The sequence below is a fragment of the Canis aureus genome, chromosome 5, assembly GCF_053574225.1.
Source record: "Canis aureus isolate CA01 chromosome 5, VMU_Caureus_v.1.0, whole genome shotgun sequence".
NCBI lineage: Eukaryota > Metazoa > Chordata > Mammalia > Carnivora > Canidae > Canis > Canis aureus.
The window spans coordinates 29,082,800-29,098,490 of record NC_135615.1 but is presented as its reverse complement, the minus strand read 5'-3'; the positions used below and the strand labels follow the sequence as shown (position 1 = coordinate 29,098,490).

Below are 15,691 nucleotides of genomic sequence, written 5' to 3'. Positions count from 1 at the left end.
TGTCTACCTCTGAAACTGTGTTCTTAGCTATAAATCCAAGGATGTAGTTTGAGTCCATAAAGATAATGATTTTTAACATACATACCACATAGCACACAAATCTTTCTTATATTTCTGAAATTTTTGTTCATCCTTAAATTTCCCAAGCTCTTAGAAAATCCTTGTTTTTAAAATAAGACGTAGTCTGAATAGCTTAGCAAGAGTGTAAGACGAAGTGGCAAGTTTCCCAAGTTCTAATCCAGAGTCTGCACTCACAGCTGTGAACTCTGGGCAAATCCATTTCCTGTCCTTCAGTGTTTCATCTGTGAAAGTTGGACTAGGTGAGTCTTCGGGTACTTTCCTGCTCTAACAGCCTACGAAATGTATCCATTTCTGAAGAGGCTTAACCTCATCCAGAGATATATTAAGGAGAAATCATAAAATTGGACCTCCTTGTGTTTATTCCAGAAACATTTTCTAATCACCATCAGAAGGACTACCCAACTGGAAATGCATTTCCCTCACAGGAATCAGAGAATACATCACTTTTTAATTCCCACCTCTACCCCCCTAGATATATCAAATCTTGGGAATACATTTTATTCCAACATCTGTGTTCCTTACAGAAAAGCTAACCAAAATGGCGAGTGACTCAGGGCCACCATGGACTGGTTCCAGCCTATCAGAGGGACCAGCTATGCAACCTTAGATATCCACCCCCAAAGCATAGTGTCCTACTAGATTGGGGGTGGGGGCATGTCTGCCTCAAATTGAGCACAGGACTGCTAATAGCTTCTGCGACACTTGGGAAAAGGTCTTCCTGCCATTTGCATGCTTGTATGGAGAGACTGAACCTTGTCTTGAGTACCCTACATTTGTTTATAGGTAGAACCTTATGGAAGAATGAAAGCAGTGGCCCCAGTTTTCTGCAACTCCCCAACTTTTCTCCCTTACCTCCAGGAGCTGCTCAATCAACTACCTAAAATGCCTGGGTCAGACTGTCCTGGAATGTCTGATTCACCTGATTTTGTGTAGATTTAGTTCTTACCAACATGGAGAATCTGGAGCTAACAGAAATCTTGGAGGCAAATTAAGCTCAAATCTTACGCTGTAATTTATAATAACCAAGAAAGAAAATGTTGGCTTTGCTTGGACAAGTGTACATGAATTTATGAAAGCAGATTTTAAAAAAAATCAGGAGGCATTTGGGTGGCTTCAGTCAGTTAAGCGTCTGATTCTTGATCTCAGCTCAAGACTTGATCTCAGGGTTGTGAGTTCAAGTCCTACATTGAGCCCCACCCTGGACATGGAGCCCACACACACACAAAAAAAAAAGTCAGAGAAAAATTTGGCATGATTCCAAAGCTAGTTATTTCCAAAGAGGAGAGAACTCATCACTATTATAAATGATCCTAAATGAGGAAGAGGCAATAAGGAAACAAATGTGCATAGGGCTCTATCTCATGGCCTCTCTTTTAAGTGGGTGTGTGCAAAAGATGGGAAATCTCATGAAAAACATATAGGATACTGTGGCATGGGGCTAATGAATAGTGTGGTGAAGTCAACTGAAAAGATGAAGCAGAAGCTACTGGAAGTCAAGAAGCAGTGTACAAAGTATTAGGAACTCGGGCCCTAGGTTTGAAGCCTGGTTCAGCCTCTTATAAGCTGGGTCACTCTGAATCTGTTTCTTCATCCATAAAGTAAACAATAGCAAATAAAACAACAGGTAATAAGAATATAAGAATTAAATGAGTTCATACATACATGGTGCTTAGCAGAGTACTTTGAGTCTACAGAGAGAAATGGAAGCCATGACTATGGTTTTTCCAAGGATCACCCAAATGGATTTCCTCCTGCTTAGCTCTGTTCAGAGCACATAGACAGTAAAGGAATAAAAAAGCCTTGGGCCTTCATTGACAGATGCACAGACTAAGTGCAGAATCATTTCGCAGTGGCTTTCCTTTTTTTGTTTCCTTTGATAAAGTGAATACTCTTATAAACAACAACAAAAAGAACAGGATAGAGATGGAGAATGAGATAAGAGAAAGGAAGTACTGAGTTGCCCAAAGAGTCTTCAGCCCACGTGCTAGGATGAATCATATCCCGTGGCAGGTGAGGTGATCATGGAAGTGTGCTGGGTTATCTCTGGGAAAGCTTGAAGATGAGAAGAACAGCAGAGGGTGTAGCAATTGTACTTTTTCCTAAAAAAAAAAAAAAAAAAAATGCCTTGAATGATATTTTAATGCTTTGAGTAATTTTCTTTCTCATCTCCAGGTAGACGTGTGGGTTATTGAACCTCAGGGAATACGATTTCTTCATGTTCCTGACACATTTGATGGCCATTTTGATGGTGTTCCAGTCATATCTAAAGGACAACAGAAGGTATCATATGTAGTGCCTGTTGCAGAGAGTCTAAGTGGCCATGAGCTCATGGGTTCTTTGCCCCTCCTGTGCTCTGGGGTACAGAAAGGTGCTCAGGTGGTAGACTCTGTGATGGAACAGAGATCTCTGAGCAGAATATAGGGTCCCCACCATCTATAGAACACCACTCCCAATTGCTTCTGCATTTTGACCAGCGACCATCCTCTTTGGGGCACCATTTCCCTCAAGTCATGGGCTTGACCAGGAGCTAAAAGACAGCTTTCTTGTAATACATGATAGGTTTTCACTGGTCACAGCAAGAGATACTCAGCTTAATTCTCTGTACTTTGTGACCAATAAGAACCAACAGCGGAGGCATCAAACTCCTCTAAGGACCTTTCACCAACTCTTTCTCAAGCTGGTAGCCTTCTCTCTGATGGGGGAAGGAGGGAGAAATTCTTTGGGTATCTTAAGAAGTCCTAAAACCTGGGCAGCAGCACCATGGGATGGTAGATGCCCCTTCCCAGGCCCAGCACCATCCCTTGTGTTGGAAATGGGGCTGTTGATGCTGCCTGGAGGCAGGCTGGCCATTGAGCCATGGGGATAGCTCTTCCCCTGTGTGCATGGGAAGGTGTCACCCCTCACCTGGGGAGGGAGAGGCACAGACCGTGAGCTCCAACATCCATCACTGTTCTTTCCAGGCACATGTGTCCTTCAAGCCCTCTGTGGCCCGGCAAAGAAAATGCTCCAACTGCTCTGAGACTGCAGTAGACGGAGAGCTGGTGGTGATGTATGATGTGAACAGAGAAGAGAAGGCCGGAGAACTCGAGGTGGGTGAAACCAATCTCTGAGAGAACCGCCATGCTGAGGCCCAACAGCTCCCTGTCTTCTAGGTGGCTCCTAGCTGCCAAGGCAAGTGTCTAGTGGCAGAGAAGGGACTAAATCCTATTTCCCTAAGTGTTACTAAGCATCATCTTTTCATGTCAAGAAAACCAAATAGAGTGTCCTCGAGTTTCATATCCTTGTCCCAGAAAGATGCTTCTAGGCCTTATATGAAGTACAGTATGAAATTCACAAAATGGGAATTTTGGATGACCTTTGAAGGCCCTTTGCAACTAAACTATCAAAGAAAGCAGAGAGGTTATGGGGCTGGGTGGACGGAACAACCAAGAGAAAGATCTGGGCTAGTGGCAGATTCCAGGGCTACTGTTCATTTGAGAGATTGCTTCCTTCCTTTCCTTTTTTGTCGTGTCTTAAGTGTATGTCTGTATTTCCCTTGTGCTAAGATAAGAGCCCTTAGAGGGTATCCGAAAGCCTGTGCTTCTGTCCAGGATGGTGGTACAGAAGCACCCACAGGTATACATTCCACACCTAGGCCTTGTACCACCTTGATAGAAACAACCATAGGGCAATGAAAAGAGAACTAGAGGAGCCAGGCATTAGGGCCCAGAGAAGACAAAGACATAGAATGGCCTTCTAATAACTTCAAGAAAAATCCAAACTCCCTAGAGTACTGATAAAGGTCTTCATGATCTGTCCTGCTGACTCTCCACCTAATTCCTCGAATTCTTGAATTATACAGCCCTCATGGTGGTGCTGAACCACTTACAGAGCCCCTAGTATGCCATATTTTCTCACCCTTATCTGGATCTCTCTTCCCCACTCCTAACAGGCCAACTCCAAACTCACACTCAAGTTGAGTGTAGATTCCATTTCCTTAGGAAAGACACCCCCCATCTGAGTCAGATACACATCCACTGGGTGCTCTCAGAGCCCTTTATTTTCCTGACCATAGCACATAACAAACAGTATGCTACAGTTGCTTCCTACTTGTCTGGATCCTTGGCTGGTCTGAGAGTGCTGTGAGGGCAGAGTCTCTGCCCCATTGGCTGTTGGTTAACGGGATCCCTGGAAAGCAGGTTCCCCAGAAGACTAGGTGGCTGGAAGGGAGTAAAGTGAAATGCCCTGGGGAGTGAAACTACCCAGAGAGCCTGGGCCTTCCCAGGAGAGGAGTGGGGGAGAACAGGAAAGAGGAGGGAGAGACATGGATGGATACGGAGCCTCTCCTTCATGACCAGCATGCCTCCTGTTCCCCCAGTGCTCGCCTCTTCTTAGTCCCTAGAGCCCCCTCTTCCTACCTTCTAAATATTGTGTTCTGTTTTCTAGGTATTTAATGGATATTTTGTCCACTTTTTCGCTCCTGAGAACCTGGACCCAATTCCCAAAAACATCCTCTTTGTCATTGATGTTAGCGGCTCAATGTGGGGAATAAAAATGAAACAAGTGAGTACCTCCCTGTTGGATCCTCACTTTCTCTGATCCCCTCCCAACATGGCAGACATTCAATGCACCTTCCCCCCGCCCCTCCCCTCCAGCCTCCCAGGCCTCATCTTCATCAGCTCAGGCTGCTCAAAGAACCACAGAACTGGTGGCTTATGAACAACAGACATTTATCTCAAAACTCAGGGCTCTGAAAAATGTCATCTCCCTTCCTACTTGCTGGGTTCACTCTTGCATTTCATAGTCTTGTTCTGCGTAACGTTTTACTTTACCATTTTGCCATTGTTCACAAGTGACTTTGTAACCCTTACAGGTGCATCTCTTCAGTGCACCGATGGAGGAGGGAAATTCTGAATGTGGGAGATGCAAGGGCCAGTTGCTGGCCACGTTCTTCAATAGATGAGGGAGAAGGAAAGCTAGCTCCCCAGGGGATGGATGCGCATTCTATAGAAATACTACTAGTTCTCCTAGATTACAGTGCAAGAAGGCAGGAGACTGTGGAAGTTTTCTTCTGATTGCTTTGTCAGTGAAGTTGGAATCCAGGTCGGGAGCTGAGACAGGAAGAGAGAGGTGTTGGTAGTCTGAAGAGAAAAGAGATGAGAAATAGCAATTTAAGAGAGAGGGCGAGTCACTGGATTTTGATTCTTAGCCACTACTAAGGGGACACTTGAAGTTTGCGATTCTTAACTAAATCTGAGATGAGTCAAAGTAGTTCTACACAACAAAATAAAACAGTCAAAGCTTAGTATCAAAATGCAGACAGTACATGTTCAGAGTAAGTGACAGACAGGTCAGTGTTGACCGAGTTGGTTTTCTGGAAGAATTGTCGTTCTTGAGTTGGTCCTTGGAAGATGACAAGATGAATTCTTGGTCCTCCCTCTTTTCTTCTGGGGCTTAGATCTCATGGAATGAGAGCCTTCCCCATTCTTTTTTGAAATAGACAGTGGAAGCAATGAAGACCATACTGGATGACCTAAGAGCCGAAGACCAGTTCTCCGTGATTGACTTCAACCACAATGTTCGCACCTGGAGAAATGATTTGGTCTCAGCTACTAGAACACAGGTGACAGATGCCAAGAAGTATATTGAGAAAATCCAGCCCAGTGGAGGTGAGTGACTTTACCCTAGAGGCCACTGAGAAACGTTCATAGGGCTCAAATCGTCATTCGCTTAGGAAGTCCCCTTTCCTCCCACGGTGGTCTTTGGCCCATCTGCAATGGCCTGCCATAAATAGTGATGTATTATTACACGATGAATCTTAACTTCATGTGAAAGCACAATGCATGACCCATCCCACACAAGTCTGTAACCTTTCCAGTCTCCCTCAGAAAAGGGTCACAGAGGGTCACACTAGCCTTCTTATTACTCTCGTAGCAAAAAATGCAACTGACCAGTGACCCAGCACGTCAGCAAGGCTGCTTTGCGTGCCTTCAGTCTGGTGTTTGACAAAATGACAGAGGGTACTTTGAAAGGACGAATTCATCTTTCAGGGACTAGTTCACTCCAAAGCGACTATTTTATTCCACTGGGGAATCTTGACCAGCGTGGGGAAAATGTGTGTCACTTGGAAAGCAGCCAGATTTGGGAGCTGAATAAATTATGCATGAGTCATCATCAGACAGATGAACCTGAACCCAGGATGTGATGGTTTTTGTGCAAAGAGAGGGCACATAACGGAGCGGCACATCCTGTCACCCTCACAGGCACAAATATCAACGAAGCACTCCTGCGTGCCATCTTTATTCTGAATGAAGCCAATAATTTGGGATTGCTGGACCCTGAGTCAGTCTCTCTGATCATTTTGGTTTCTGATGGCGACCCGACAGTAGGTAAGTAGCACTTCAATTTTCTGGTGACAAATGTTTTACTCCTGTTTCTTGGGAATGTGATTTGCTTAAAATGGAAAATCTGATGGCACTTGCCTGAGTTTCCAAACCATTTTAACTCCATGGTTTCTAAAAGGAGGCTTCTTTTAACCCTGGAGCACTCACCCCACTGAAACCCAGTCCCAGACATTTTTTGGGGTGATGCTCTTAAAAGCACCAGTTTCACCTCCACAATGTGGGGAAACTTGAGTGTGAATTGTAATAGCCTGTAGCACAGTGCACCATGTAAGATGGTGTAGGGGAGCGTGTGGGATGAGCATGCGTCCCAGGCCCCCAGAAGACCTCTGGGGTCTGCAGGAACATTCCCTCCTTCTCCACACACCCCACCCTGGCCCCAGTCACTCATGGCAACTGGAGAAAGTACGTCTTTCTGATACACCTGTACACGATGCATTCTTCTCCACAAAATGGCCCAACATCTCCTGGCTACTGTCATGTGCCATTATTTTGATCTGCTTCATTTGTGTCCTTAAACTGGCAAATACAACAGTGCATGCTAGATTGCGTCACAGTCTGCCACATGGACAAGGACCCGTGCTGAATGCAGCTCTGTGGAAGGAAGATGAGTGGGCCAATCATGACAGTGGCCACTGGAGTTTTAGTAAGACAAGAAGCAATCATTTTATTTTTTTCCTTTTTTTCTTAAGATTTTATTTATTCATGAGAGACACAGAGAGAGGCAGAGACATAGGGAGAGGGAGAAGCAGGCTCTTCTCAGGGAGCCTGATGCAGGACTCAACCCCCGAGCCCCAGGATCAGGCCCTGAGTCAAAAAAAAGGCAGATGCTTAACTGTGAGCCACCCAGGTGTCCCACAAGCATTTTATTAATAGTGAGACTAGAATGGGGGTCGTGAGGTAGTATTTGTGGCAGATTCAGTGTTTCTTCACTCTCAGATCAGATTGCTTTTAAAATTCAATTTGAGGGGCCGCTGGCAGGCTCAGTCCATGGAGCCTGTGACTCTTGATCTCGGAGTTGTGAGTTCGAGCCCCACACTGGGTGTAGAGATTACTTAAAAATAAATTAATAAGATCTTTAAAACAAATTCAAGTCGAGGATAAAATTGTAAGGAAGAAAAGGATGCGTAGCAAAAAATTAAGTCTGTTTCTCATTTCTGTCCCTTAACCACCCAGTTCCTGTCCCTGGAGGCAATCTTTGGTTAGCAATTTCTCGTGTATCATTTTAGAGATTCTGTGCATATCTGTATATTCCCTATATATTTATATGTGAATATATATATATATATATACACATGTACATGCACACAAACATGCATGCCGGTATGCAGATATATCCTACTTATACCAATCTTTACATTGTTCTCTCCCCTTTAAAAATGTCTTTGAGATCATTCATTATAAATACATAAAGAGTTTCCTTGCTCTTTTTAATAACTGCACAATATCTCACAGTCTGAATGTGTCATCTTTTAACCAGCCTCCCTTCCTTGTGTACATTTGTTTTCAATATGTTGCTACTCCCAATAATGATGCTAGGTATGATTGCCCATACTTCATTTCCCTATATGTGAGGGCAGCTATAAGGAAAACCCCTAGAGGTTGAGTCTCTGGGTCAAAGGGTAAGCGCATTTTTAATTTGACAAATTCTGCTAAACCACCCTCCGCAGATTTTCCAAAAACACTGCGGCATTGCCCCTCATTCTTTTCCTTTCTGTCATCATCAACTTTAGGTGAACTGAAATTGTCAAAGATTCAAAAAAATGTGAAGCAGCACATACGAGACAACATCTCCTTGTTCAGCTTGGGGATAGGATTTGACGTTGATTATGACTTCTTGAAGAGACTATCCAATGAAAACCGTGGAATCGCGCAAAGGATTTATGGAAACCAGGACACATCTTCCCAGCTCAAAGTAACACTTTTTTTCTGTTCTTTCTTCTTCCTCCACTCAAAATCATTCAACCAGCAGTATCTGATGCCTAAAAGAAGACGGCCAGATTTGAGTCACAATTGTCATCCTTTCTGCTGCATTAGGCCACGAGAATGAGAAAGTCTTCGATTCCTTTCTCACCTCTTTTTGCATGTGCATCTGCAGTGACAATGAGGCGGGAGATGACAGAGAGATGGGCACACACTCTCTCTCTCATGCCCTGAGCAAGACTTCCCAGGCATTATCGAACCTTCTGGGCTTTCCAGTTCCGCTAACACGCCTGGTCGTTCTTACGGTCATGGCCATTGTTCCCCCTTTAAAGTGCATTGGCGTCTTGGTATCAACTTTTTATAATGCAACACAGATCAAATGATAGCTTGTAAGTGTCTTTAAAGTTAAAAGAGACAAATTACTTGTTTCGTTTGACTACATGGACAAGGAAAAGACGGAGGAGAAGAGGAACACACTTCACACCACCCTCTGTCAATTCCAGGCACCATGGGTCAGTTGCAGGCACCATATTTACCATCGGGGACAGAAAAGGGATAAGGGATAATTTGGGAATATCAACTCAGCAGACTTTTCTTATTATGAGTATTTATGAGCTTTTTATGCTGATCATAAAAGAAAAAAAATGCGCTGGGCTCCCAAGTCAGAATAATATTCTTAACAATTTTTTAGTTTTTCCATACCTCAGTTCATCTGATAATTGTGAGAATTCTCCTGGTCCCATAGCTTTCCACAGAGATTATGTGAGGATAAATTAAGAGATGCCAGCTAAGCATTTGAGGAATCTCAGCAAAAAGTACTTTAGAGGTTCCTGTGTGACTCAGTTGATTAAGTGTCTGACTCTTGATTTCAGCTCAGGTCACGATCTCAGGGTCAGGAGATGGAGCCATGAGTTGGGCTCTGAGCTGGGTGTGGAGCCTGCTTAAGATTCTCTCTCTTTCCTTCTCCCTCTGCTCCTCCCCCCTCTAAAAAAAGTGCTTTAGACCCATGAAGTGGTATGAAAATAATTATTTCTCTGTTTTTGTTTGTTTGTTTGTTTTTTAATGAATTATAGAAATTCTACAACCAGGTCTCTACTCCCCTGCTCCGGAACGTTCAGTTCAACTATCCCCACATGTCAGTATCAGATGTCACTCAAAACAGTTTTCACAACTATTTTGGAGGCTCGGAGATTGTGGTGGCGGGAAAATTCAACCCTGATAAATTGGAGCAGTTACAGAGCATCATCACTGCAACTTCGGTACTTCCACTTATCTGCTTATTTTCAAAAATACTAATCGGTCCCCTCGAAACAGTCCATTTTGTATATTCGCTGCTTAATATTTTGCATTCCATGAATCTTGCATGTGGAATAAAAGCAATAAAGTGAAAGAGAAGACGTGAGAATATCTATGCCATGGTCAAAGCCATTCTGTAAATCCTTCCCTTTTCATCCCAAGCCAATCCCAACCCTTGGATGTATGCACTTACTTCCTCTTTTGTATTTTTTGAATTATTTTGTATTTCCCCTGAAGTTACGTAGCTCCCTGTTTCACTCACAGTAGATATGAAAAACGTGGCTTGATTAACTGTAGTTTGGCCCCCTCAATGTCTTTCAACTGAATCTTCCATCATCCAGGCTAACACGGAGTTAGTCTTAGAAACTCTGGCCCAGATGGACGACTTGGAGGATTTTCTATCAAAGGACAAGCATGCAGATCCCAATTTCACCAAGAAATTGTGGGCCTATCTGACAATCAACCAACTTCTGGCTGAGCGGTAAGAAGCGTATACATAATGGGAATTTGCAAAAGTAGGAGGTCTGCCTTGAGTATTTTGAAGTAATACACAAAAAAGGATGTGGAACTCAGAAAGGCAGCAAATTAATTCAGGCTTTGGATGGTCAATTTCCACTGGTTCCAAGCACCTGAAGCAAAGCTGAGTTCACTCTTTTTCCTTTTTTTATTGAGGTCTGACATACATAAAGTGGGTGAAGTGCATGACTTTTAAGAGTACAGTTCAATGAATTCTTATATATGTGTCACCCTTGTCATCACCACCTGGATCATTAGAGGCCACTTCTGTCCTCCCTGAAGGGTCCCTTGTTCTTCCCACAGAACCCCCACCCCCACCCACAGTGGAAACCACTGTCACCATCATTTAGTTTTCTGTGACCAAACGTCTTGTAATGATACAACCCATATTCTTGTTTCTGGCTTCTTTCACTGAACACGGTGTCCGTGAGAATCCATCATGTTGCTGGGGGTGTATCAGTAGTTCATTTGCATTTAGTTACTTTTGCAAAGTTTGTAGGCCAACGAGAAATTTACGATTATAGTGCCACCGAAGGACATTGCTCTCTCCTCCATCGCTGGCTTCTCAGCCCCCCTGCCCCCAAACTGCCCAACATAAGAACTAGGCTTCTAAGCAGTGCCTCGTTCTCTGACCACGAGCAGGACAAGTCGCAGGTGCTGACGAAGAGAACCACCATGCCCGAGCCCCCTCCCACCTACCAGAGCACATTCCCGGGAGGACGGAGCAGAGTCTTCCGAACTAGGTCAGGGAGACATGAAATACAGTGGTGGGACTGTACCCACAGAGGAAATCCACGGTGTCCGATTAGGAAGCAGCCACGGGGCTGTAGCGGTGGCTTTCAAGTGAGCGAGAACCATCCCTGCCCCTTTCAGAAGCATCCTGGTGCCTTCACGGCCAAAGTACACATACCCCATGCCCGGCTGGAGTTAGAGCATAGGGACTTTTAAGAAACAGTCCCTGTAAAACGGATCAGTGGGTGCCGGGGCTTGGGGGGCAGGACGACCAGGCGTCACACAGGAGACCTTTAGGGCCGTGAAGCTGCCCTGCATGATTCGGCAGCAGTGAACACATGTCATTGTAAGTGTGCCCGAGCCCATAGAACGTACCCCAAGAGCAGACCCTGATGTAAACCACAGATTTGGTGCTGATGAAGTGTCAGTGCAGGTTCACTGGTTGTAACAAATACACCACTCGGGTGGGGGCGGTGTTGATATTGGGGGCGACTGCGGTGTGCGGCGCAGGGAGTACATGGGACATCTCTGTGCTTTTCCCTTCAATTTTACCATGAAACTAAAACCCATCTGAAAAATGAAGTCTGTTTGAAAAAAAAATCCTTAGGATGGCGTGGCTAAGTAAAATACCAGCTTCACGGAGCCAGTTAGCGTTCTTGTACCTTGTGGTCCCCAGGGTCCCGGCTGAGCCCTGAATCCGTGGGGCGTGGGCCTGAAGTGCGGTAATGTTCTCTAATGCCTCTATCTCCTAAATACAGAAGCCTGGCTCCTACGGCTGCTAGCAAAAGGAAAATCACAAAAACCATCCTGCAGATGTCTCTGGACCATCACATCCTGACCCCGCTCACCACGATGGTGATTGAGAACGAGGCAGGGGATGAGCGCATGCTGGCCGACTCCCCGCCGCAAGACCACTCCTGCTGCTCAGGTCAGTGCTCCTGGCTGGTGGAGAAATACGACAGGTCAGCTCTATTGTATTGTATTTTTTATTTTTTATTTTTTATTTAAATTCAATTTGCCAACATACTATATGAGTACCCAGTGCTCATCCCATCAAGTGCCCTCCTGCATGCCCTTCAGGGGTCAGCTTCCTCAGCTGACTTCAGGGTGCTCCCCCCTCTGCCTCTCTCCCCCTGCAGCCCTCCTTGTGCTCCCAGCCCTGTGTCCCTGGGGGTCCGAGCTCTTCCTGTCGATTTACTTTGAGAGAGTCCATTGCTGTGGTCTTAGAACATTTTCGCTCACTTAGCTCCCAGAGGAATTTTGAGGACCTGTGGACCCCTACACACATGCTTAAGTCAACATTGAACCATTTTGCACCATGCTTCAGTAGTTGCGATGAATGTAATTTGAGGCATAGTGTAAACATTGACTTTTTTTGTTGTTGTTAAAGATTTTATTTATTTACTCATGAGAAACACCGAGAGAGAGGCTGAGACACAGGCAGGGGGAGAAGCAGGCTCCCTGCAGGGAGGCTGATGGGGAACTCGATCCCGGGACCCCGGGGTCACGCCCGGAGCCAAAGGCAGATGCTCAAACACTGAGCCACCCAGGCGCCCTGACACTGAACTTTTATTTTTATTATTTTATTTTTTTTGAACTTTAAAATAAAACCGTTACATCACTGTTTTTAAGTGTACCCAAGGACATGGGATATCAAACTTGGTACTCTCCATCATCCATTAAAAAATACATGAACAAATTCTGTTTTACTTGCTGGAAATTTTATAGTGTTTTCTTTTCTAGTTGAACTGGTATTTCCATTTCTGGCAGAATCATGTCTCAATGTAATAAATACACTGCTACCCAGGAAAGTCTTTTATTGATCATCCTGCCCTTCTGCAAGAAAAATGTATACGAATTTAAATTTTTTTCAATTTCTTGTGGCCATTAGATTCTGAGTGTTCAAAAAAAATTTTTTTAGATTTTTATTAAATTTATTTATAATAAATAAAATAATAAATAAAAATAATAAATTTTATTAAATTTATTTATAAAAGTATTATATTATTATAATATATAAATATATAATATACAAATGATATATAATTATTGTTATTTAATTTTATTAAATTTATTATTTATTAAATTTTATTATATTTTTTTCTAGAGTTTTATTAAAACTACTACAAGTAGGGCACCTGGGTGGCTTCATTAGTGAAGCTTCTGCCTGCAACTCAGGTCATGATCTCAGGGTCCTGGGATCGAGCCCCACATCAGGTTCCCTGCTCAGCAGGACATCTGCTTCTCCCTCTCCTTCTGCCTCTCCTCTTCTTGTGCTCTCTCTCTCTCTCAAATAAATAAAATAAATAAAATAAATAAAATCTTTAACAACAACAACAACAAAAAACTACCACAAGTAGATAATTGGTCAAAATAGTGTACAACTATTATACATTCAATATCCATAAATAAAATTTTATTAGAAATCATGTTTTAATGAGAAAAAATGTGACAGTGTTTTTTTCGAGTATCTATGGGTGAATGCTATTTATTAATAGATTGAAAGAGATCAGATTCAGTGTCAATGCTAAAGAAAAAATTTTAGGGGCACCCCCTGGCTCAGTCAATGGAACATGCGACTCTTGGTCTTGGAGTTGTGAGTTCGAGCCCCAAACTGGGTGTAGAGATTACTTAAAAATAAGTCTTAAAAAAATAATCTTTTTTAAGCCTAAGTCTTGATAAATCTTGTTGACACAGATAAGTAGATAAGAATGGAATGAATTTGGTTACAGCAATTGTCACTCACTTATAATGTCTTCAAAGTTATATGCAAACTCACATAGGACGTAGTATTCAAAAATTATTTTTAATGATCTAACGCATGACAGCTCACGACCTACTTCAATTCTGCTTAAAGCAAAGAACTGGAAATTGTCTGATTTGCAAACCAATCTGTTTTCCTGGCAATGGATTGGAGTCATTGCATTTTTCGGCACTACACCAATTTTCCCCAGAGGATTTTTTTAAATTTTTTTAAATTTATTTTTTATTGGTGTTCAATTTACTAACATACAGAATAACCCCCAGTGCCCGTCACCCATTCACTCCCACCCCCCGCCCTCCTCCCCTTCTACCAGCCCTAGTTCGTTTCCCAGAGTTAGCAGTCTTTACGTTCTGTCTCCCTTTCTTTCTGATATTTCCAACACATTTCTTCTCCCTTCCCTTATATTCCCTTTCACTATTATTTATATTCCCCAAATGAATGAGAACATATAATGTTTGTCCTTCTCCGACTGACTTACTTCACTCAGCATAATACCCTCCAGTTCCATCCACGTTGAAGCAAATGGTGGGTATTTGTCATTTCTAATAGCTGAGGAATATTCCATTGTATACATAAACCACATCTTCTTTATCCATTCATCTTTCGTTGGACACCGAGGCTCCTTCCACAGTTTGGCTATCGTGGCCATTGCTGCTATAAACATCGGGGTGCAGGTGTCCCGGTGTTTCATTGCATTTGTATCTTTTGGTGAGAGAGCAAGCCTTTCACTTCTAAACTAGGATAAAGAGTTTTCTTAGGAAGTGTATGTGGAAGCCGAGAACCTCAAAATTGTCATAAAAGCCACCCATGATTTCTGTGTCCTGTGGAAAGTCATAAGGTGTGCCCAGGGGCCCATGTACCAAGTTTAAAAGATGTAGCTCATCACCTTCTTTCTGCCCTCGCTTTCTTAGGGACTGTCCTGCTGAAACACAGTGCTGACAATGGCCTGCATACCCTGGAGGGAACACTTTACACATTATCATTTTGTGCAAGTGACACGCCAGCTTTACTGCAGTGATCCAGGGTTCAAGGAACTCTTACCTCTGGGTGCTGGTTGTAATAGCCTGGGTGCCACAGCTAAATTTATCTCAGGAGAAACTCACCCTAGATAAACTGGCATTTATAAGTGATTTTAAGATGCCTAGGTGAACTGCCATTTGTTTTCTCAACGACAAGAAGACTGTATATCGGAAAGTGAAATGGACTTTGTTTCCTTTCTTTTTTTTTTTTTTAGGTTTTATTTATTTATTTGAATAAAAACAAAAGAGAGAGAGAGAGAGAGAACAAGTGGGGGGAGCAGAGGCAGAGGGAAAGGGAGAAGCAGACTCCTCATTGATCAAGGAGCCCAGTGTGGGGCTCGATCCCAAGACATTGAGATCATGACCTGAGCCAAAGGCAGATGCTTAACCAACTGAGCCACCCAGACACCCCTAAAATGAACTTTTTGTAACCAGAAGGGGAAACTACTTGGTTGAGAAACTCAGTTATTTAGATAGTTGTTTGGTGAGGAAATAGGAGCAGATCCAGGCAGAGACTGACTATAATCCAGGACTTCTCCAGGGGCTGCTGTGGACAACCTTCTCCAGCCTCTGTGGGGCAATTCCCACAGCCCCAGTCCCAAACTCTTCAGAGAACCCTATGGCAGACCCATAAAGACAGAAGGAGCTGGAAGAGAGAAAATTCTGGAACAAAATTAATGAGAGAAAACCTTAGCTGAGAACACAAGGTCTGCATAAAACAGATTCTTGAAGTTGTAAGAAATCTCTCTGGAAAAGTAAGCTTGGAAACTAACAGAGACAGGTTTTTCCACACAGGTGCCCTGTATTATGGCAACAAAGTTGCTTCGAATTCAGTCCCATCTTGGGTCAACCCTTCCCCAACACCCAGGATCCCAATGCCAGTGCTGGGAGCTCAAGTGCTGGAGGCCACACCTCCCCCACATGTGATGAGAGGTAAGAGACCTTTACCACTGCTTTCAGGTCCTGGCTCCCAATTGGAT

The 15,691-nt window shown here is 43.5% G+C and overlaps 1 protein-coding gene across 1 annotated transcript in view; it reads left to right on the top strand.

The window, feature by feature from the left end:
* The window catches only part of ITIH2 (inter-alpha-trypsin inhibitor heavy chain 2), a 35,830-nt gene that overhangs the window by 10,610 nt on the left and 9,529 nt on the right, over positions 1–15,691 (top strand). The window contains exons 7-16 of the mRNA XM_077897276.1: positions 2,254–2,361; positions 3,042–3,170; positions 4,507–4,623; positions 5,561–5,729; positions 6,324–6,449; positions 8,195–8,376; positions 9,458–9,643; positions 10,022–10,161; positions 11,687–11,856; positions 15,507–15,644. Coding sequence (XP_077753402.1) covers positions 2,254–2,361; positions 3,042–3,170; positions 4,507–4,623; positions 5,561–5,729; positions 6,324–6,449; positions 8,195–8,376; positions 9,458–9,643; positions 10,022–10,161; positions 11,687–11,856; positions 15,507–15,644 — 1,465 coding nt within the window. The remainder of the gene's footprint in view (positions 1–2,253; positions 2,362–3,041; positions 3,171–4,506; positions 4,624–5,560; positions 5,730–6,323; positions 6,450–8,194; positions 8,377–9,457; positions 9,644–10,021; positions 10,162–11,686; positions 11,857–15,506; positions 15,645–15,691) is intronic.